The sequence below is a fragment of the Carassius auratus genome, chromosome 17 (genome assembly GCF_003368295.1).
Source record: "Carassius auratus strain Wakin chromosome 17, ASM336829v1, whole genome shotgun sequence".
Taxonomy (NCBI): Eukaryota; Metazoa; Chordata; class Actinopteri; order Cypriniformes; family Cyprinidae; genus Carassius; species Carassius auratus.
This window is the reverse complement of record NC_039259.1, coordinates 15,287,472-15,308,320: the sequence shown is the minus strand read 5'-3', so window position 1 is coordinate 15,308,320 and position 20,849 is coordinate 15,287,472. Positions and strand designations below refer to the sequence as shown.

The 20,849-nt window shown below is 36.1% G+C and overlaps 4 protein-coding genes, 3 non-coding genes and 1 pseudogene across 8 annotated transcripts in view; all 8 read right to left on the bottom strand.

Moving 5' to 3' along the window:
• Positions 1-351: 351 nt before the first annotated feature.
• LOC113117914 (THUMP domain-containing protein 2-like) lies at positions 352-3,173 on the bottom strand (annotated as a pseudogene).
• A 556-nt stretch (positions 3,174-3,729) lies between these two features.
• LOC113117389 (COMM domain-containing protein 9) lies at positions 3,730-5,530 on the bottom strand. The gene is made up of 6 exons (XM_026286018.1): positions 5,415-5,530; positions 5,182-5,307; positions 4,721-4,860; positions 4,604-4,638; positions 4,375-4,478; positions 3,730-4,189 (listed from the first exon to the last, which is right to left on the bottom strand). Exons 1-6 carry the CDS (start codon positions 5,463-5,465, stop codon positions 4,052-4,054), a joined length of 594 nt encoding a protein of 197 aa, XP_026141803.1. The 5' UTR covers positions 5,466-5,530; the 3' UTR covers positions 3,730-4,051.
• Positions 5,531-6,264: 734 nt separating this feature from the next.
• Positions 6,265-8,515, bottom strand: LOC113117388 (60S ribosomal protein L13a). Of its 2 annotated transcripts, XM_026286016.1 has the most exons (7): positions 8,428-8,515; positions 7,690-7,762; positions 7,471-7,536; positions 7,263-7,364; positions 6,968-7,053; positions 6,734-6,793; positions 6,265-6,517 (listed from the first exon to the last, which is right to left on the bottom strand). In XM_026286016.1, the coding sequence occupies exons 1-7, from the start codon at positions 8,446-8,448 to the stop codon at positions 6,308-6,310; spliced, it is 618 nt and encodes a 205-aa protein (XP_026141801.1). In that variant the 5' UTR covers positions 8,449-8,515; the 3' UTR covers positions 6,265-6,307. The 2 variants fall into 2 exon arrangements, with proteins under 2 accessions (XP_026141801.1, XP_026141802.1); XM_026286017.1 differs by lacking the exon at positions 8,428-8,515 and having other exon boundaries at positions 7,448-7,536; positions 7,690-7,768.
• LOC113117968 (small nucleolar RNA Z195/SNORD33/SNORD32 family) lies at positions 6,614-6,692 on the bottom strand. Its single transcript, XR_003294264.1, has one exon. It is a non-coding gene; the product is annotated as a small nucleolar RNA Z195/SNORD33/SNORD32 family (small nucleolar RNA).
• Positions 7,138-7,213, bottom strand: LOC113117970 (small nucleolar RNA SNORD50). Its single transcript, XR_003294266.1, has one exon. It is a non-coding gene; the product is annotated as a small nucleolar RNA SNORD50 (small nucleolar RNA).
• On the bottom strand, positions 7,841-7,928 carry LOC113117965 (small nucleolar RNA Z195/SNORD33/SNORD32 family). The gene has a single exon (XR_003294262.1). It is a non-coding gene; the product is annotated as a small nucleolar RNA Z195/SNORD33/SNORD32 family (small nucleolar RNA).
• Positions 8,516-9,104: 589 nt separating the features above from the next.
• LOC113117387 (ATPase inhibitor B, mitochondrial-like) lies at positions 9,105-10,862 on the bottom strand. The gene is made up of 3 exons (XM_026286014.1): positions 10,715-10,862; positions 10,110-10,222; positions 9,105-9,479 (listed from the first exon to the last, which is right to left on the bottom strand). Exons 1-3 carry the CDS (start codon positions 10,781-10,783, stop codon positions 9,338-9,340), a joined length of 324 nt encoding a protein of 107 aa, XP_026141799.1. The 5' UTR covers positions 10,784-10,862; the 3' UTR covers positions 9,105-9,337.
• Positions 10,863-17,372: 6,510 nt separating this feature from the next.
• LOC113117385 (CAAX prenyl protease 1 homolog) overlaps positions 17,373-20,849 on the bottom strand; it is a 4,749-nt gene continuing 1,272 nt past the window's right edge. Inside the window, exons 4-10 of the mRNA XM_026286012.1 lie at positions 20,660-20,776; positions 20,411-20,563; positions 20,183-20,324; positions 19,889-20,067; positions 19,704-19,808; positions 19,381-19,524; positions 17,373-18,803 (exon numbers count right to left, since the gene is read on the bottom strand). Coding sequence (XP_026141797.1) covers positions 18,579-18,803; positions 19,381-19,524; positions 19,704-19,808; positions 19,889-20,067; positions 20,183-20,324; positions 20,411-20,563; positions 20,660-20,776 — 1,065 coding nt within the window. The 3' untranslated portion in view covers positions 17,373-18,578. The remainder of the gene's footprint in view (positions 18,804-19,380; positions 19,525-19,703; positions 19,809-19,888; positions 20,068-20,182; positions 20,325-20,410; positions 20,564-20,659; positions 20,777-20,849) is intronic.

Sequence of the window (20,849 nt, the reverse complement as noted above, 5' to 3'; positions counted from 1 at the left end):
AACACCAGAGGATGTATTTTCACTGGGGGAGGCATTACTAAGGATTATGGACTGGTGTTTCGGCCAGAAGCGAAGGATTAAAATAATGCTCCTTAATGACGGATTTGTTTCTTAGAAATACACAGCTTTTCACTTCACCAGACATAAACTGATGGACTAGAGTTGTGTGGATTACTGGTGGATTATTGTGATGTTTTTTATCAGCTGTTTGGACTCTTATTCTGACTCCACCCATTCACTGCAGAGGAAGCGTCGGTGACCAAGTGATGTAATGCTACATTTCTCCAAATCTGTTCTGATTAATAAAGAAACTTACATACATCTTGGATGGCCTGGAGGTGGGTAAAATTTTCATCAAATAATCCCTTTTGGATGAGCTACTCCTTTAAAGCTCTAGTTTTAGTGCAGCTAGGCGGTGCTTTCCTGTTATCCAGACGGCATCAGGATGCAATAGCATGAACATTAACAATATAGTCACACAAATTTCTGAACTGATCACAAAATGTTTTCAAACCTGTTTACAGCTGATTTTATTACTGTTTACATGTGCACAGAACACCTGAAAGCCGACACAAATTTAAGTAGGCTAAACAGGGTCAGAGATGATAAAAGGGGAGAGAATTTGTCCAAACCCATGGCAGAAGACTGAAGTAGCTGCACTCTTCCTTCCATTCAGATGATTGACGTTATCTGCAGCTTTTTGCAACTGCAACAAGTCTGTATCCATGCCTAGAAATACAGCATTCTGAAGCCAAACACAATGTATAAAGTTAGTCAGATGTGAATGGTGTGTGTGAGAATTTGCATGTGATATTTAGAGTATGTGATTTGTGTTTACATACTGAATACTCCTGAGCTGCTTCTAACAACACAGCACCAACTCCACACATTGGGTCTAAAATCACACAATCATTCAGCTGTGGAGAGAGAGTGAGAGAGAAGAGCACAGAAACTATGAAATGCTAAAGTTTCATAGCTTTAATTCAACAAATCGATTCAACACTAAAGAGATATTCATGTTACAAAAGATTTATTTTTCAAATAAAACTCTGTTCTTTTGAAGTTTCCTTTCATCAAAATGTATCATTGTTTCCACAAAAAATATAAAGCAGCACAAGTGTTTTGAGCTTTTGAATGGTAATGTATATTCTTAATATGCTAGTCAAGATAAGGACTTGTCAGGTATGAACACATTTCCACTTCACTCTAAGGAACTAGAGATTACTGTGCTAATGCTGCTGATTTAATGATTCTACTGTGTATGTGCGCATTTGCCTACTACAAGTTCATTCTAGACCTCACCTTTTTAGGGCAAAGAGAGCTCATGGCCCAGGCTATCGTAGAACGTAAACCCGTTGTGTTTCATATAAGATCGACTAGACAGAGGATGCCTGAAGAAACCACACACTGCATTAGATTTTAAATTGACAGACTTCCAAATGTTATATGGGCAGTTACTTACTTCAAGAGAGGGATGCCTACAATGCAGTGGTCATCGCTTAAATACACATTTACCTAGTTAAACAAAGAGACAACCAAAATAGTAGCATTTAAACCACCACAGCTAAAGTAATTGTAAACATATTAGTGGCATATGTAGTATTTGTTTGCATGCATTTATGCATAAACATTTGAATGCCATGGTTCAGTGTGTTTATGCACTTATTGTGTTTTATATTTTATTTTGTAAGTGTGCATACCTCAAAAACAGGATCTCTTAGGTCCACCTTCCACCCAAGATCTTCTTTGATGGCCATCCCAATGATACGACTCAGTCTCTACACATACACACAGAAGCTGAATAAGTCAGGATTATAAATGGATTAATATTTTCATCAATATATAATCAAATTTGAGACCACTGACGAAAATGCTTATTTTTAGCATTTGTTTTTACATTTTATAATTGATATCATTGATATTGCATAACAATTTGCATGTAAAAATTAGCTTAAATCCTTTATGATGTCTGTTTATTACAAGGTTTAAATTAGACTGCATTTTAAGATTGCATTATACAGAGCACATTAAAACATACCATGAAAAATATTACAAAATAAACACCTGAGAGGTATAAGAGCGGGCAATGACTCCACTACATCGGCAGCTCACTCTGAAGGATGGTGTGTTCATACACTCTTCTTCATCCTCTCTCTTTCTCTTCTGTCCACGCTGCTTGCTGCTTCTGAAAGCTCTTGTTGCAGGGCTGTCCAGGTTAAGAAGGTCTGCCTCCAAATGTCTGGATCTCCCACAACTCTCTGCTTTATAACAGCAGGCTGCCTTTGCTATTAAAAGAAGAAAAGGGAAGATCAGTCAGTAAAATGGGCTGCATGTCAGAATAATGTAGTACACTGGTTCTGATCTCTTGAATGCCTACAGTAAATAGGGCAAATGATCTACTGAAAGTCTCTCACAACCTGCTGAATGAAGTGTGATTTCCATTAAACAAATAAGACTTAATCGAAGGTTTCACAGTACATTCACTAAAATGTTTTCATGACAGCAATGGGCAGTGATTATTTGCACAAGTAGATTTTTGTACACTAAATAAAGTTGCTGGGTTTTTTTTTTCTCTTTACTATGTCACCTGTTTTAAACCAATCAGAACAGTGAATTCTCCTTGATTCACACCTGGGTTGTTGGGGAGTGAGAGGGCTTCGGATTTGCGTAGGAGGATAAACAGCCTCTCTGCAGACTTGAGTTGTGTCACGGTTTGTAGATCAGCATTGCTGCAGAAAAAAACTCTACCTGGAATCTGCTCACCTGACACAAACAAAGCACATGACAAAAACACAAATAACACATCATCATGGGAAAGTTGAGATATAACAGGTGGATGAAAATACACATGCAGAACATCTTTTACAGTAAATTATCTAGTTATTTACTTCTGCATTTCATTCTTGGTGTGAAATAATGAATAACCTCAATAAAATGCCCGTATAACGTACTTGAGTGGCGCAGAGTTTGTGCTGGTAGCTCCTCGGCCAGCAGCTCCTCCATCCCCGCTCCTGCAGTGCAGTACAGCCGTCTCATCATCACCACGAGAGCGTTATAGTCACTTTCTTCTTCTTTTTCTATGGATTTAATTGCGGGTTGAATCTTATAGTCAGTTTTTATAAAAATAACACAATAAATACAAGCGGCATGCGACTGTAAACACTAATTTGCTCTTCCGGTTCACCCGCGTGTCAAAATTAAAACCTCCTGTTCCTGACTTTCTTAATGTCTTAACGTATGAAACTTTGACATCAAGCAATATTCTTAACACAATGTAATTTTTCTAAGTGTCTTGCTGTTTCAATTAATTTTTCGCTCTTATTATTTAGTTACTTATTTTTTATTGTCCCCACTTGTTTTTATTTACATTTTATTTATCGTATTTAAAGACTTCAGCCTAGTCTTCATTTCAAAAACAATATTGTAAAGGGTTTTGTGGTATTGCCACCCTACACTTTTATTTTGTCACATTTCTCACTTTCAGGGAAGCTATTAAGTATACAGCGCCTCTCATGGCCATGCACACAGTTGTCAGATAACACCGAGAATGACTTCCCATGTTGTAGACTAGATCATCTCTTTTAACTCACATGTAACAGAAACAGTATTTAATGTACCTCGGTGGTAAATATGCTAAAAACACACCAACCTTTCACATATATGCGAACCCACTCAAGCTATTAGCCCCCAGCGGTATGTCGTGCAAGTAAAGTAAAAGAACATAGCAGGTTCATCGAGTAAATTTATTAAACAAAGAAACATGATAAGGATTTTGTTCAGTTTATTGCTGTGAATATTTTCCATGACCATAAAAAGTAGTTTTGCAATGGAAAAATGTCTAGTAGGGACAATTTTCATATAACAATGTTTAATAAATGAAAAACAAACCACAAATCAAAACGAGCAAACTCATTTACATACTGAATCAGTTAACCTAGTATACATTTCTTTTTTTATTTTACGTCCATTTTGTTTTGTTTTGACATCTTTCCCATGTCCATCAGTCTGTATGTCCACAGACAGGTGTCCGGGCAACATCTTTTATTCAGATCTACTTCCTTGCCACTGTACTCAGCTGGTCCCTGATGCGACCCAAACCGTCTATCATGGTGTCCAGTGTCTCTTTGCTCAGCTCCATTGTAACTGTGGACTCACTTGGACCGCCGCTAATGCAAGGAGTGTCCTGGAGCTACACATAAACAGAGTTGTGAGAGTGATTTTGAAGTTGTATTAAAACATTACTTTAAATCTTGAATAAAATATTTAATATCAGTTGAAAAAAACAATATTTTATTCTTATTACAGATAACTATCTTTATACATATCTGATTAGCATAAATGTAAATTACATCATATAATATGGCTGTATCTTACTTTCATTTGCAACAGACAAGTTGGCACAGCCATACGACTCAAGGAGTCTGAAGCCGTTTTCATGTCCACTCGCCACTCCAAATCCACCAGCTTTGGCAGTGAAACTATAAAAAAAATACATATGTTATAACTTCACAGCACCAAAATGCTTTCATTATGGACCAGATGCAAAGAATAAATGTCATCAACCATCTTGTGATACGATGAACTGTATTATCATCTCACTCACTTTGACTGGACAAAGCTTCATTTCTCCATGTGACACTAAAAATATTAACACCAAAAATGAGTTAGCAGGGTAAATTACTCAAGCAGATTTCTGTAAAAATATTACAGATACATCCACCTGTTTTCCAAAAGAATTTTGGTGATCAGATTCTTCAGGTTCGAGTGGAATGATTCTGGGAAAATTGGCAAGATCTGTTCTGGAGAGGTTAAATTCTGGTACACAACATGATGCGAGAGCATGTGAAAAGCTGTCAGCAACTGTAGATTAATAAAAATAAAGGAAATATTAGCACAAGCAACATTTAAATGAATTTGTATGCTTTACATTAACATTAATCCATTCAATCCCACCATCAGTAACATTTGTGACTAAAATTTACTTTTGAGTTAGGTTAAATTCATGACCAGTAAATATGTTGAATAGATAACTAATTGAGTAAGATAAAACACACATACACTTTGATTATTGTACACTTCTTGAAAATACAACCGATAACAATTGTAAACAAACAGAGCTGTTTACTGTTGTCTCGGAGCTGGAATATTTGTAATCAAATAGACTAAATGACACGAACCCACCTGCATCGCTTCACTATTGGACACAGAGAGAGCATTCGCAGTTTTTTCTACTGTAGACTGACACTTGGAGGCTCCGGCTGGGTAACTCTCTGTGCAGATCTGCCGAACTGCATCTTTAGACGGAGCCTGAATGAAGAGTAAATAATGACAGAATACACTAAAGCTCAGTCTAGTTAACGGACATTTACACAATCTATATGGATAAGTAACTGATAATGTATTATATTGCATACCTTTAAAAGCAGCTGTAAAGCAGTGAACTGATCCTCTGTAAGAAAAGCCATGTTTCCGTCTGAAAGTCGCCGTCACGTGAATTCACGACAGAACCCAGTGTCAAAATAAAAGACCCACTACACGGAAATACCTAGTAATTTGTTGACGCTCATGTCATTACCAATACTAATTTAGAGCTAGATTTTCTGTCAGGCTTTTAAAATATCCTTTCATAGCTTTCTAATGTCCTCGAGGGGCACAAATGCTCCAGAAGTTTTCCCCTGACTGAAAAGATTTTAAAATTAAGTAATAGAAACATTGTTCAACTAGTCGTGACAGCGTAAAAATAAAAACCTTTTTAGTTACAATGCACAAACATACAACACAAATAGAGAGGTGATATTATGAACTAGCGCATTCATCATAGGCATTAAATATTTTTTATAGTATACACATGCATAGTAATGCCCAAACTCAGTCCTGGAGGGCCGAGGTCCTGCAGAGTTTAGCTCCAACCTGCCTCGAGGTTTCTAGTATGCCTAGTAAGAGCTTGATCAGCTGGTTCAGGTGTCTAACTGAAGATGGATCTAAACTGCAGGACAGCAGCCCTCCAGAAGAGAGTTTGGGCACCTCTGGTGTAAATAAACCAAATACTCAACATGGATGTTGTATCAACTTTTAGAAGAACAGAATTTGAGTAAATACTGAACCATTTTCAAAGGAATTGATCTTTAAAAAATAAAATAAAAAAATCATTGAATACAAATATCTTATATAAAGGAGCCACAAATATTTAATCATGACACCAATTTATAGAAAAAAAACAGCACTTCTAGATTGTTAATCCAATGAAACAACCAACTCAAGACAATAGTTTCTATAAACATTTATTTTGACTGACTGCATGGACAGCTCAAACAAGGACACCATACTGTTTAAGAACTTCAGTATATTTTGCAATCTTGCTCTCCACATTCTTTTCAGCCTGCTTGGTTAGCTTGATCTCAACTTTCTTCTTTGTGTAGCGCAGCTTGGCCTTCTCCTTTCTCTTCTCCTCCAGAGTGGCGGTGATGGCCTGGTACTTCCAGCCAACTTCATGGGCCAAACGTCCAAGCACGGCAAACTACAATGAACGAGAGATCAGAAATACAATGTTTTTAAACCAAAAACAATGCAGAAATCTACAGGTTTTAAGCAGGATAAAAGGAATCTGATGCTTTTTGTCTCAGCTGGTAGTGCATGAAGTGGACTCATGGTCGTTAAACTCATAATTATTGTAGAAAAACATCACTGACAAAAAGCAGTTTCAAATATTGAAGAAAATTCCACAAAGACTCACTCTGCGTGTTGGCTTCAGACGCACAATCTTGAGAGCAGCTGGGACGACCATACGCTTTCTCTGTGGAACACAGATGCAGATGAGATGCAAGAAAAAGGACAAGTTCTCAACTCAAGAAGCAAAGAGGTCTCAGTTTTGAATAGAATTTGTTCTCAGCCAACAGTCAAACAAGGCGGTTTATAGTCATCATCGACAGTATTTATTTGTGAAATAAGTAAAGTCAGAATAAGCTACCTTGTCATAAGGAGGAGGGATGCCATCAAACACCTTCAGCCTGTCCAGAGCAGCCTGACCCCTCTTGGTTTTATGTGGAAGCATACCTGCATACCATAAAAAGTCAATATTCAATCATCTACCCATCGGCTGAAAGGGTGAAAATTATAACTGATGATTTGTGACATTCAAACTCAGTAGTCAGATCCGTAGATTGCTATCATCAAACTGGAGTCAGATTCGGGATAACGGTATTCATCATTGTTTAAAGTGTCACCACTGCAAAGTGTGTAATAAACAAAAAAAAAGATCTCACCTCTTACGGTCCTCCAGAAGATTCTGCTGGGAGCTCTAAAGTGATACGGTCCACGGGAAGGGTTGGTGTTCATCCTCTTGCGGAGGAAGGCCAAGTACTTCACTGTGCAAACAAAACATCTTGTTTACCACCAATTTTCAATGGTTTCACATTCATAAAGTCAGTGCATTGAAAACACAACATACTTATAGGTGGTCAACAAACTTACGTTTGTTGCGGTAGAAGTTGCCAGAGATGTTGATACCCTCACACCTCACCACCACAATTTTGTGGCCTGTAAGGAGAACATTATAAAAAAAAAAAGTCAAAATTCTTAAAACATTCCACCTAATGTTAACTGATTCAAAACAATGATGAACTGTTCTTATTTATGCGATATGGCTTTTTAAACACTAGACCATTAACCTCTTAAAAAGCATAAACTTACCCAGCAGCACTTGCTTGGCCACAATAGCGGCAAGACGACCGAGTAGATGGCCTCTGCCATCAAGGATCAGAACCTAAGAAATAAAACCACATTTCTCTTATTAGTAGGGGTTAAATTCATAACTCCATATGCGTTCATCACAACGTTGCTTTTTGTCTCAGATGGTAGTGCACGTAAAGTATTCTCATGGTCGTTAAACTCGAATACTAAACTGTGGTTGCGAACTCGTCACCGACAAGAAGCACATCTGACATGCGTTATCAATTTAACGCAATCAACAATTTTTTTAAACATTGTGGTAATTTCGTGTTAATACAGCAGGCTGTGAGCTTCGCTCAAAGGTGCAGTAATTCAGCCCACTACGGTAAAACGGGCGTCTATTTAATTAGGCCTAAACGATTTCATGAATCCCTAACGTTACTTAATTAACGTAACATGTTCTGAGGACACACGCAGTTTGTTTTTAGGAGTACCGGAGTATGGACAGCAACTCAAGTGCTGTTTTAGTAGAACCACGAGTGTTACGCTCACTACAGGCCTGTAACTTCCAGCAAGACAGCATGCGCGATTACACACGCATTTCTCTCCCAAAAATAATAGCTCTACCGGGTCTAATGGAATAACACTATAACGCATATAGCTTCAGGTAACGTTACCTACACATTATCCCTCAAATAGTACATTCCTCACTAAATAAAAGCGAGATATCATAATATAAATCGCACCGCTCGAACGCACCTTATTGAACCGGTCCGCCATGATGTGGGAAAAGAAAGACACGCGGGGCCGCCCGATCTAAAAGACAGGGGCGTGGGCGGGGCTTCACGCGTCATCGGAAATGACGCAACAGACTCTCTGCTCTTCAGAGGACGTTTGTAATCCGATTATTTATTTCTACTGCCATCAGCTGGATGGCATATGTGCTACAATGGCTCTTCAAATGGAGCAAAATTAAAAAAGGACCAATAATACTGCATGTTTTGGATGTTCCTATAATTTAACACACCTAACTAAGCCTAACTGGCTCATTAGCATAAATACATGATATGCGTCTATCAGAAATACAAATATCTAAAACAGGTGTCACCAAACTTGGCCTTGGAGGGCCAATGTCCTGCGGAGTTTAACTCAAACCCTAATCAAACACCTCTGAACCAGCAAATCTATATCTTACTAGGTACACTTGAATGTTTAGGCAGGTGTTGATAAGGTCTGCAGGACACCAGCCCTCCAGGACCGAGTTTGGAGACCCCTGATCTAAAATATATATTGCAGGAGACCTCCAGGAATAGGGGATGAACATTATTTTATTTGGTACAGTTTGCTCTAAATAAAGTGTAAACTATAAGTATCTTATATTTATTATTGGTACTTAAATGAATATTTGTTCAGTAAACATTATTCATACCAAAACATATTTCATATGAGACACCATTTCATGTTTATTGTCAAGAGGAGAAAATGTACTGATTTAATACAAATGTATATTTTCAGTGTTCCAGCCATATCTGTATAATAACATGCTTTCATACGTGAGAGCAGAGATCACAAATGCTTTATAAAAATAAAGCATCTATAATTATTTAATCACATTTCAAACATGTGTGGGATATTTGTCTATGAAATGTAATGTAACGATTCGCCGATCTCAGTCGTCTTGTTTAAGTTTTCTGATTTTGCCCTCATGGCGACTGATTTCCTGTTGTAATCTCTCAATTTCCTTTTGGTGGTGGTCGATTTCTTCCCGGTGGTGTTTTCTTAGAGCAGCCAATTGTTCTTGCTCTTTTTTCCTATGAGGGTGATAGAGGGGGGAATAAGACATGCAATAAACTTTTAAGCAGCTTTCAAATTGTTAAATAACTCCAAATAAAACCTTCTTAAGTAAAAAAGTGCATACAACACTGTTTGAGCTTTTAATCTGCACATAGGAGAATCAAATATTGATGGCTTATTTTGCTAATAGTACGCTGGCCGAGAGAGCTCAACACACTGCAAATAGAAAAAAACACCTGCAAATTAAGAAACTATCTTCATCAATTTGACAACATGTGCACTGCAAATGCTCACAACACAACCAAATAAACCACTTAAAAATACACGTAAAAAAATGTTTTATTTGGTTGTCTTGTGACCATTTGCAGTGCGCATGTTGTCAAATTGATGAAGTTGTTTAATTAATTTGTAGGTGCTTTATTTATTTGCAGTGCATTTCTTTTTTTTATTATTATTGTGAGCATTTGCAGCATGTGTGTTGTCAAATTGATAAAGATGTTTTCTTGATTTGCTGGTCCTTTTTCTATTTGCATGTGTTTTCTGAAGTTGCAGCGCTTTGAGCTCTCTCGGCCACCGTAAAATAGCCATATCAGCAGTAGACATCTAGTATGATACAATTCACAATGAGCTCAAGCAAAACCACTCACTTGAAGTACATCTCCTCTTCAGCTGCTTGTTTCTTGCCAAAGGCACCTCCTGCCTCCCTCACCGCACCTCCACCGCCACCTCCTTTCCCAGCACCTTTACCCAGTTCTCCTAGCTTCATCAGAGGGAGAGAAATTGCACAAGATAGAATAGTTTATTACTAAATAGTAACTAGTTCATTGATTGACCTTCAGAAATTAATACATTCTTTGAGCTATATTTGTGTGTGTGTGTGTGTGTGTGTGTGTGTGTGTGTGTGTGTAAAGTATATGCTGACTCTACTGCTCCAAAAAGTTTGCAAGCTCAAAGAATGGATAATTATCCTGAATGTAAACAGAGGGGTCATAACACAAGGGCATACTGAAAGCGCTCCAGTTGTGTTATTGCGTTAAAACCATAGACTATATTATAAAAACAGGTAAAAACGGTCGATAGCTACTTGTAATCGACGCTGTACGTTAAAAAAACATATAACGTGTTTAAAAACAAACACGTGTGACGAAATACATTGGTAACAGACTGGCATTGCGCGGTACAGGTAAAATAATTATATTTTAACATTCGTAGGCTAAAGAAAGACAAAAATGTTCAAAAAATTAATATCTACCTGGTCGGACGACATCCTGATCTGTGTGGCCAAAAAAGTCCTTACATTACGGTTTAGAAATCTAGCCATTCTCTCTTCAGGCGATCATGCATGTAGTGACATGAGTGTGCGCTCCTGTCACTGTAACTGGCTCAAAACAGGACCGTACCATTATTATGGAAAATAAGTGAACGCTGGGGAAAAACACTAACATACAATGGTATTATGGTGTTATTAATAAAGTTTGTTTATTCTATTTTTTTTTAATACTGTACAAAATAAGCTTATACATTATATTTCTTTACAGGAACTGACAATGGTACAGTCCATAACCGCTGAATGCGCGCTGACGTGCGCTGACAGACAAGAGTACAACCGCAAACAGGAATTTCACATTGTTCTATATGTATGTATATATATATATATATATATATATATATATATATATATATATATATATATATTTTTTTTTTTTTTTTTTTTTTTTTTTGTTTTTTTTTTTTTTTTTTGTTTTTTTTTTTTTTTTTTTATTGCTTAATGTACATAACAAGACAGGGAACCAACAATGTAAGACACTTTCATATAGACCAGCACATAGTTTACATTGAAGAGAGGGAGAAAAATAAATAAATAAAAAATAAATAAATAAATAAATAAAATAAAACAAACACAATAACAAGGAGCAAGGATGAAACCAAAATTGTAGTCAATGAAGTTAAAAATGTTTTTAAAATAATAGATATTTTGACAAAGAGAAGCATAACTTTTCCGATTTTCGATTAAGTTTTTTGAGGCATTTTAAGCTCTGAAACATTTTAACAAACTCACATAAGAATATATTGAAGGAAGGTTTACATTTTTTCCATTTACAAGTATGTATATGATATTTACCCATCAACAAAACAAAATTCACAACATCAGAGAAGGATGAATTTAAATCACATTTAAAAAAGAGCACATCTTGCTGAGTTATAGGAGAAACTGTCTCCATTTTTACTGACAACCAGCTATGTATATCAAACCAAAATTTAGAAGAAACCTCACAGTAAAAGAAAAGGTGATCAAGTGTTTCAGGAAAAGAAGAGCAGAAACCACAAGGATCCACATCGAAATGAAATCGTTTTTGTATAAAGTCACTAACTGGATATATCCTAAACATAATTTTATAATGAGTCTCCTTGACCTTTGGAGCAACTGGGTAAGCCATATAACGGGTAAAAGCTTTGTCCCTTACTGGGGTTTCAACATCTCCCAGAAAATAACATTTATAATCACCAGTGATGATACGTTTAAGTTCTTTATAAATAAGTTTGTTATTACACTTATAGTCTAAGAGGTCAACATTACATATTTTCAAAGAGGGGAGAGAAACTACTGGTCTAGATAAAAGATCAAAAAAACTACTTTGGATTATTCTTAACAATCCAGTAGGTATAGCATTGCATATCTTATTATAACCTTTTAATGTAATTTTAACTTTGTATTTACTAATGAAATCAATATAAGATAAGAAAAAGCCATTATCATCTAACAAATCATGAATAAAAAAAATACCCTGGCTATACCAATCACTTTTAAACAGAGATTTTCTATTAATAATTACAACCCTATTGTTCCAAAGAGTGGAGTTGTGAGGTGAAAAGTTATGGGTAAACATCATTTTCCAAAATAACAGTACTTGTTTATGAAAATTAGATACCTTCAGAGGAATTTTACAAGGGTCGAGATCACATCTCAACACAAAATCAAGGCCGCCAATTTTTTTAAAAATGTGGTTAGGAATATGGTACCATATCGAGTGTGACTTTGTTAAACACTCTTTCAACCATTTTATTCTGAATGTACCAAGAAGAGATTCAAAGTCAATGGCTCTCAAACCTCCATGTTCATACTCTTTTACCATATGAAATTTACGTAGATAATGCGTTTTATTTTTCCAAATAAATTTAAATAAGATTGAATTCACCGATTTAATTACTCTAGGGGCAGTATACAAGGCTTGAGATAAGTAGATAAGTTTGGATATTCCCTCAGTTTTAGTTAAGAGAATTCTACCCAGTATAGATAGGTCTCGAGATAACCAATGATTTAAGGATTTTTTCATACTTTCTAATTTAGAGTTAAAATTTGAATGTTCTCTATTAACAACATTATTTGTAATCATAACCCCTAAATACTTAATCTCCTTTTTTACTGGAATGCCCTCTATAACGTCTAAATTACAATTATGGATTGCCATTAATTCACATTTTTTAAAGTTTAGAGTCAGGCCTGATGCCTTTGAGAAAACAGAAATTTTTTCAATAACTAATGGAAGTACCTCTTTATTTTTAAGAAATAAAAGAGTGTCATCTGCAAATTGACTTATAGTAAAGGTTCTACCAAGAATATCTATGCCTATACTATCTTCAAAGTTTTTAATGAATAAAGACATAAGTTCAACTGCAAGATTAAAAAGTAATGGTGAGACAGGGCATCCCTGACGAATTCCTCGTTTAATTTGGATTTTGGGTGATGAACCAACATTAAGAGAAACACTACTAAAAATATCATTATAAAACATGGAAATTACTTTACAAAACATAGGGCCAAAACCAAAAGTTTCTAAGGATCTAAACAAAAAGGAGTGTTCAAGGGTATCAAATGCCTTGAAGAAATCTAGAAATAGAAGTAAGCTTGTCTGGGGAATTAAAAAATTATAATCAAGCATATCAAGAACTAGTCTAATATGACTGTGAATACTTCTCCCTTTAATAAAAGCAGATTGTGTTTCACTGATAATTTCACCAATACCCTTTTTTAATCTATTTGCAAAAACATGAGAGAGCAGTTTGAAATCATTACATAAAAGAGTTATTGGTCTCCAATTGTCTAAAAATAATTTATCTTTGTTCAACTTTGGAGCTAGAATAATTAAACCGTGCTTCATTGATGGAGATAATTCAGCTTTATCTATACATTCCTTTAGTGCTTCAAAAACTAAAATTCTTATTTCGTGCCAAAAGTGTTTATATAGTTCTACTGTGATGCCATCAATACCTGGCGACTTTCCATTAGACATTTGCTTTATAGCAGTGTCTAATTCTGAAATCTCAATGTCAGCCTCCATCATATTTCTAAAATCAGAGTCTATAATAGGAACTCTATCTTTTAAAAAGGAGAAGAAGAGATCACAATCGCTTTCAGAAAATTTAGATTTATATAAATCGTTATAGAAGGAATATATGTAGTCATCAATTTGAGTTTTTTCTTGGCTTATACAATTATCAATACTAAGTCTATTAATAATTTTCAAAGCTTGTTTTTGTTTTTCTAGATTAAAGAAATATGAAGAATTTTTTTCCCCTTCCTCAATCCACCTGGCTCTAGATCGTATAAATGCTCCTTTAGCCTTTTCTGTATAAAAATCATCTAACTCTGATTGAAGAGTATAAAGTTCTTTTTCCTCACTCTTACTAAGTATGTCTTTATTACTGAAATAATTTAGTCTTGATAAAATTGTTGTCTGCCTAAATTTTCTAGCATTTGCAATTTGTTTGCCTTCTTTAATCGCTATTTTTTTTACATTAAATTTGACCCATTCCCATTTGCCAATTGAGGTTAATTCAGACATGGTTTTAACATTATTAATCATTAACAAAATAGAATTACAAAAAGATTCACATTTTAGTAAATTATTATTAAACTTCCAGTGAGTTCTTGTAGACGTAGAGCTGTCATTACTCCTAAGAGAAAGTGATATGGCACTGTGATCAGTTAAAACTGAACGAGAAATATTACAATCAAATGTAGAAGAAAGAAGATTACTAGTTATCAACCAAAAATCCAACCTGGAACGCTGAATGCGCCCTGAAAAGGAACCCCATGTAAATTGTTTCTTATGTGGGTTCTGTACACGCCAAACATCAATTAAATCAAGAAACTGAGATATATTATAAATCAGGGGGTTATAGGAAAAAGTGGTGAAAGGAGTGGGGTATCTATCCTGCCATTCATCTGGAACAGCGTTAAAATCCCCTCCAATAATAATTTTATCTGTAAAATATGTGTTCTTCCAGACATCAATTTTTGTAGCCATATTCTGAAAAAACAACTTATTAGCGGCCTTGTTAGTGTAACCATAAACATTTATCAAAATTAAATTACATTCATTTGATTCAAGAACCACCATAATCCAGTGACCCTCATTATCGCTTGAACTTGCAACAATTTTGCTGTCCATCCGTTTAAACAAAAAAGCGACCCCTGCTGAGTGAGAAGTTCCATGAGAGAATAAAGCCTCTCCACCCCATTGTGATTTCCAAAATCTTACATCTACATCAGTTGAATGAGTCTCTTGAAGAAAGAAACAATTTACTTTTACTTGCTCCTTGCAAAAAAGAAAAAGTGCCTTACGTTTAACATTACACCTAATACCTCGAACATTTAGAGAGAACAGTGAAAAAGACATAAACTTGAATTAAGAAGAAGAAAGAAAAAAAAAAACTACAGATTTTGCAGAAGATCAAATATCGTTCCTCTTACACAGGCATATAATAACACATTTAAGGCCGATAAAACCGAACTCAAAATAAGCCTTAAAGAATGACGTACAAATAATATATTCGATATTAACTTTGAATAGAATTCTAAATGAAATACCTAGATCCATACAATCGCATGATCCTGAATACGACATAGCCTAACTGTGCCAATTGAACCTATTCTCCTCACAGATTTAAAGTAACTCAAAAGCTAGCACATCACTTCATTCACCACTAACTAAGCTGTCACTCTCTGACCATTAATCACTGCATATCCGTCGCGAAGGTACGCTTTCAAGTTTTTCTTTCTTGCCTCCTCAACTTTAGGCCATAGACGAGCATGAGCCTCCCGGTCGTCCTTGCAAAAATCCTCTCTAAAACGAATTTTTTTCTCCATGCAGACCGGTGCATTCTTTGACATTCTCCAAACCATGTCACGTACAAATCTCATGCCAAACTGAATGATGATTTGCCGCGGTCTTGCACCCTTCACTTTTTTGCCAAGGCGATGAACTGTGTCCACAGTATTCTGCAATTGTTCTGGAGAGTGAGGGACAATCTGAGACAAGATATCAATCACGACACTTCTGACATCCTCATCTTCTCTTTCTGGAACTCCATTTAGCCTCAAACACCACCTGCGTTTGTATCGGTCATGCTCCACACATTTCTGTTTCAACACTTCGTTTTCCTTCTGTAAGTGAGTTACCTGTGATTTCAAATTAACCACATCCTCCTTAACACCTTCCAACGCCGTCGTATTGGCATCCAGAGACTCGGAAATTTTGACAATTGCATCAGTGTTCACTTTCAGTTGGAATTCAAAGGCACGAATGTATTCAGAATTTTCATCGAATTTACGACTGAGGCTTTTGATGGCGGCGTACAGAACGCTAGTGGAAATATCATCACTTTCCTTTTCCTGTACTGCTTTCACTCTTTTGGGTCCAGGACTTTTGAGAGGGGTATGAGGCATAGTCTTCTGTCTAACATCTTTAGCAGACGACACTTCAATCTCCATCGTATCGATAGGTTCATCTCTTTCTTCACCTGAAGCTATTCCAGCATAGGCATGTTCTCCAGTTTTCGCCGCCATAACGCTTCAGCGAGTGCAGCAAAAAAGACAAGCGAATAGACTCGTATAAACAAAAAAACTCACGAATGTAGTAACAGAAAACAGAGTAAATAAATAATCTTAAATAAAGAAAAACTGTAGACTAAGAATAGACGGCCTTTTGCACAATTACATCAGAGCCTGTAAAAAGTTCGACTTATCTCTCCGCCATCTTAACACGCCCCCCATATATATATATATATATATATATATAGCAACTGGCAAGCCGTTTTAGCCTAAAATACTCCCAGCGTTACTCGTCGCAATTCCTATTAGAGAGCTCTCTAATTCAGCTGTTAGTAATAATGCAATTGCTGGTAAAAATGCAATTACAAGTGACCCTTGGAATCATTTAAGCAAAAATGGCTTGCCCTATATGTCTATGCAACTTCGCAAGCATGTACAGTTGCAATCAAACATATTCAACCCCTTTGACCTGCAAGACATTCTGGCATGAAAAAAAAAAATCAAATACAAATAAAAAATGAAAACAATTTAAACAAGGCATTAGAAAACTATATTAGGAAGTTTATTAATACCATCTGAGTGATTCGGAGTAACCAAAAATATTCAAACACTTACGTACAAACGTATTAATTCCCCGAACATTAAATTTTGTATATAATCTTTTATTCTTGATAACCTACAATAAACCGTGCCTCCAACCAAATATTTTAACGAGTTTTAAATCTCTGAAGACCTAACAGCCACTCGAAAACATTGACAATATCACTTTTAATATACAACTATGCTGTTATAAATGCAAGAAGAAAAAAAAGGATGATCAGAAAAGCTAAGATTTGTAAAATATTAGTCTCAGGGTTTAATGTTGTATTGCAGTTGTATGTATCTTTCTATGCAGATTAATAAAAAGCAAATATCTCTGTTGAAAAACAAAATTATGTAAATCAACATTCATATTTGCAATGTAAATGTACAAATGTTTTTCTCTTAGATAATTTTGTACCCCTAAAAGATGTGAATAGAGCAATTAAAGAGCCTGCGGATAAAAAAGAAAGATTAAATGGAAACATAAACAAGCTTAAAGCAAAGCTGTTGTGATCCGTTTTATTCATAGTGACAAAAGTTAATCTTTCCAGTCCAAACATTCCATATGTCACAAGACATATTCCTTGTGGAGAAAGTTTGAACATATACAGCCAATATAACTCTCTCTAAGGATTTATTATGGTTTAGGGCATATTTTCAACAGGTGGGCATTCTATGGACTATTCAAGCCACTTCTACTCCACATTAATCCATTTACATATCAGTCACATTAAAAGCTGTGAGAGTTCAACATTTTGACAGGATTGCATGCCAAATGTAACATTCTTAATGTGAAAACTCACAGAATCCTCATAAATGCAGTTTCTGCTAGTAGAGCTGTTACTATTAAGGGCTTCAATTCTCTGAGGAAAATGTGACAGTATAATTTTTCTACACATATTCTCATAGCAACATCTTGCACATACAGGCACAGAAATAAAATTAACTAAATCAAACATTTCTAACCACTTATTAAATATTATAACCTGGCCCTTGCATGTTGCTTATATTTCACAAAAATTAATATATACACAAACGTTCAAACACCTTTAATTGGTAAAAAAAAGTACAAAATAATTTCAAAAGTTTGAAAGAACTCAAATTGAAATAGACATTTTAATTGGCCTAACTGAGCCAAGTGAGTTCAGAATAGAAGTCTAATTGGGTAGTCCATAACATCTGTCATCTGATCCTTTTCACTTCACTATATTCTGGACAGTCTTCATTCCAGTTCCAGACATTAAAGTACACCAGCTGGCACTCAGTATTAAACCTCTTGGTAAGAATCTCTTGGTTTCATACATTACTAAAAGCCCCTCTGAGATGTTTAACCTCCCCTCTCTCACGGTTCAATCGGATGACACAAAATTAAAGTAAAAATGCATGGATCTAAAGAACCGGAGGGGGTAATTCACAGTTAAAATGTATAAACAAATTAAAACAATCAAAACTATATCAAGAACAACTTCAAAAGACTCAAAAATCATTAACATCTTGATAATCTGAAGCCATCTTAAATCAATTTAGACTTCTTTCCAGGAGACGATAACAAACAAATGGCAAAACCCAAATATTTAAGAAGAGGAATGGAAATAAAAGAGAGAGAAGGAGAGAGCAATAGGCATTGATATCAGAGGGCCATTAGAGGCCGACAGAGACCCTTTCTCGGGGGAGTGAGTGGCGCCCCCTTGTAAAGCCGTCAGTCTTGCTTGGGTCCAGTGAGGGCTCGGAGCCGCTCCAGCAGGGGAGGATGGGAGTAATGCCACATAGAGAAGAGCCAATCTGCTACAGGGAAGCCTAGGTTGTCCTTATTGAGCTTGATGAGAGCAGAGTACAGCTCAGACGATCGGCCCATATTGCGCGCAAATGCATCTGCCTGAAATTCAAACCTCCGGCTCAACACCGTCAAACAGAACGACAGCAGCTGAATGGGGAAAAAGAAGGTGAATTGGATCAGACACATCTGAATACCCAGAAAAGGGTTGTATTTAGATTTCTTTACATTTATTACCATATCAGCATAACAGCAGGCAGATACAGATTGAACAAATGATAAAATAAGTACAGATATTTACTTGGAGGAAAAAAAGACTACATTTTATACAATCCAACTTTATCAATTATTCTTTAAAATGTACTTGTGATAAATACTTTGTTTTTTTCTGAACCCATTTTAGACAATAAGTACTTCAAAGTTTGTCTTGATAAAATTCTTTGTCTCATGACAAGTTTTACTGACAAGCTAGTGCTACAAAATTATATTTTGTACTTTTAATAAATGCCAATCTCCTAGATTTAATCTAGTATATCTATACGACACCTTGTATACACTACTTGATTACCCTAAACACTGACCGTGTCATTTGCAAACGTACTGTAATGTCCTGCATGTAATTCTAAGCAAAGATATTCACATAGAAGTTAGAATAAGCATTCTTAGCAAACAAATCCTCATGCATTTTTCAGAGAGACAGAAGAAAGGACAGAAATGCAAGATGTACCTCATTGTAAGGTGAGAAGATAAACTGAAAGATGATCATCAGCCCGATAAGAGTTGGTTGGGTGTCATGAAAGCCAAATGCAATGAAGAGCTCTTTACGACCAATCAGGACAGCAAAAAGGAAGAAACACAGGAAGGAGTTCATCTGTAAAGAAACAGGGAGCCGTTAACATCCTCAAATTTTGGTCTTCGGATCACGCGCCCTTAAAGTTCTGTGCCTTCGGTGTGTTATGTTTATTATCAGCTACTGTCAACCTGATAAGATTCTACTTGGACAACATTGCAGAAATGTGCAGTAACAAAACTACTGATATAGCAGCTCACCTGGCTGATGACAATGTTCTTGACTGTATGGCCTAGTTTCCAATGCCCCAGTTCATGTCCAAGAACTGCCAGAACCTCAGGGTTACTGCAGCCCTGTTTCTTGATCTGAATACAGACAAAAAATGTAAAAAAATAAATAAAACGTTTAATCTAATTTGTTAGTGTTCTGGCTCTGACCCTCTGACCTTTGGTTTGGACTTGCTCTCATTGCCTGCTGCTTCATTCTCCTCTCCCGTTCCTGGCTCTTTCTCTCCAGATTTATTTAAAGGAGAGTAATCTTCCAAAAGAGTGTCGAATAGCACAATGCGCTTGTTTTTGAAGAAACCATAGAAGTACGCATTACTATGGGAAGATCTCTTTGAACCTAGAAAAAAAAAAAAAGAGCACAGATATATTAGTAAAAGGGTGATTATATTCACATACATTTATAGTTCTATAGAAAGTAATACAAATGAAAAGACGAGTATAGTTTGCTGTACCTTCCACTACATAGATCTTGGTGAGGGGGAAGTAGATGGACTTTGACATGCTCTCAATCTCACTCTTCAACTCTCCATCTGGCAGCGGAGTGAATTTATCAAACAGAGGGGCGATGTAGTCTGCGTAGATAGTCACCAGAATCTGTAGAGCAAAATGGGAAGGACAGTTCAAATCTCTTTTAATTTTTCTCACAGATAACACATTCAGCAAAAGCCAGGAGAACTGACCAGGGAGACGATGAGTGTGAAGAGCCAGGCATAGATGAAGAAGTAATCACCACCGATCTTGATGATGTAAAGGAGCAATGATGTCACTGGCAACAAAATACACTGAGTCACAGCAAACTTCTTGAGAGCGTCTTTCAGGAAGAAACCCACTGTCTATAAAGTAGGGACAATAGAGACATTTCAGTACATCTTGCCATTAGTTTTATTCCAGCTATGACAGAAAATATATATAAGCAAGCCTTTATCTACCTGCTGGTTGAATCCATGCTTCTCCTCAATAACAAAAGTGCTGTAGAGGCTCCAGGGAAGGCCAGTGAGAGCACTGAAGAGAGTCGCCAACATCAGGAACACCAAAGACTGGGAGATCTGAAGGAAAGAAAACCATCTGAAATAATGCAGTACCTTCTGAAAATGTTCAGAATAGTATGCTAGTATAATA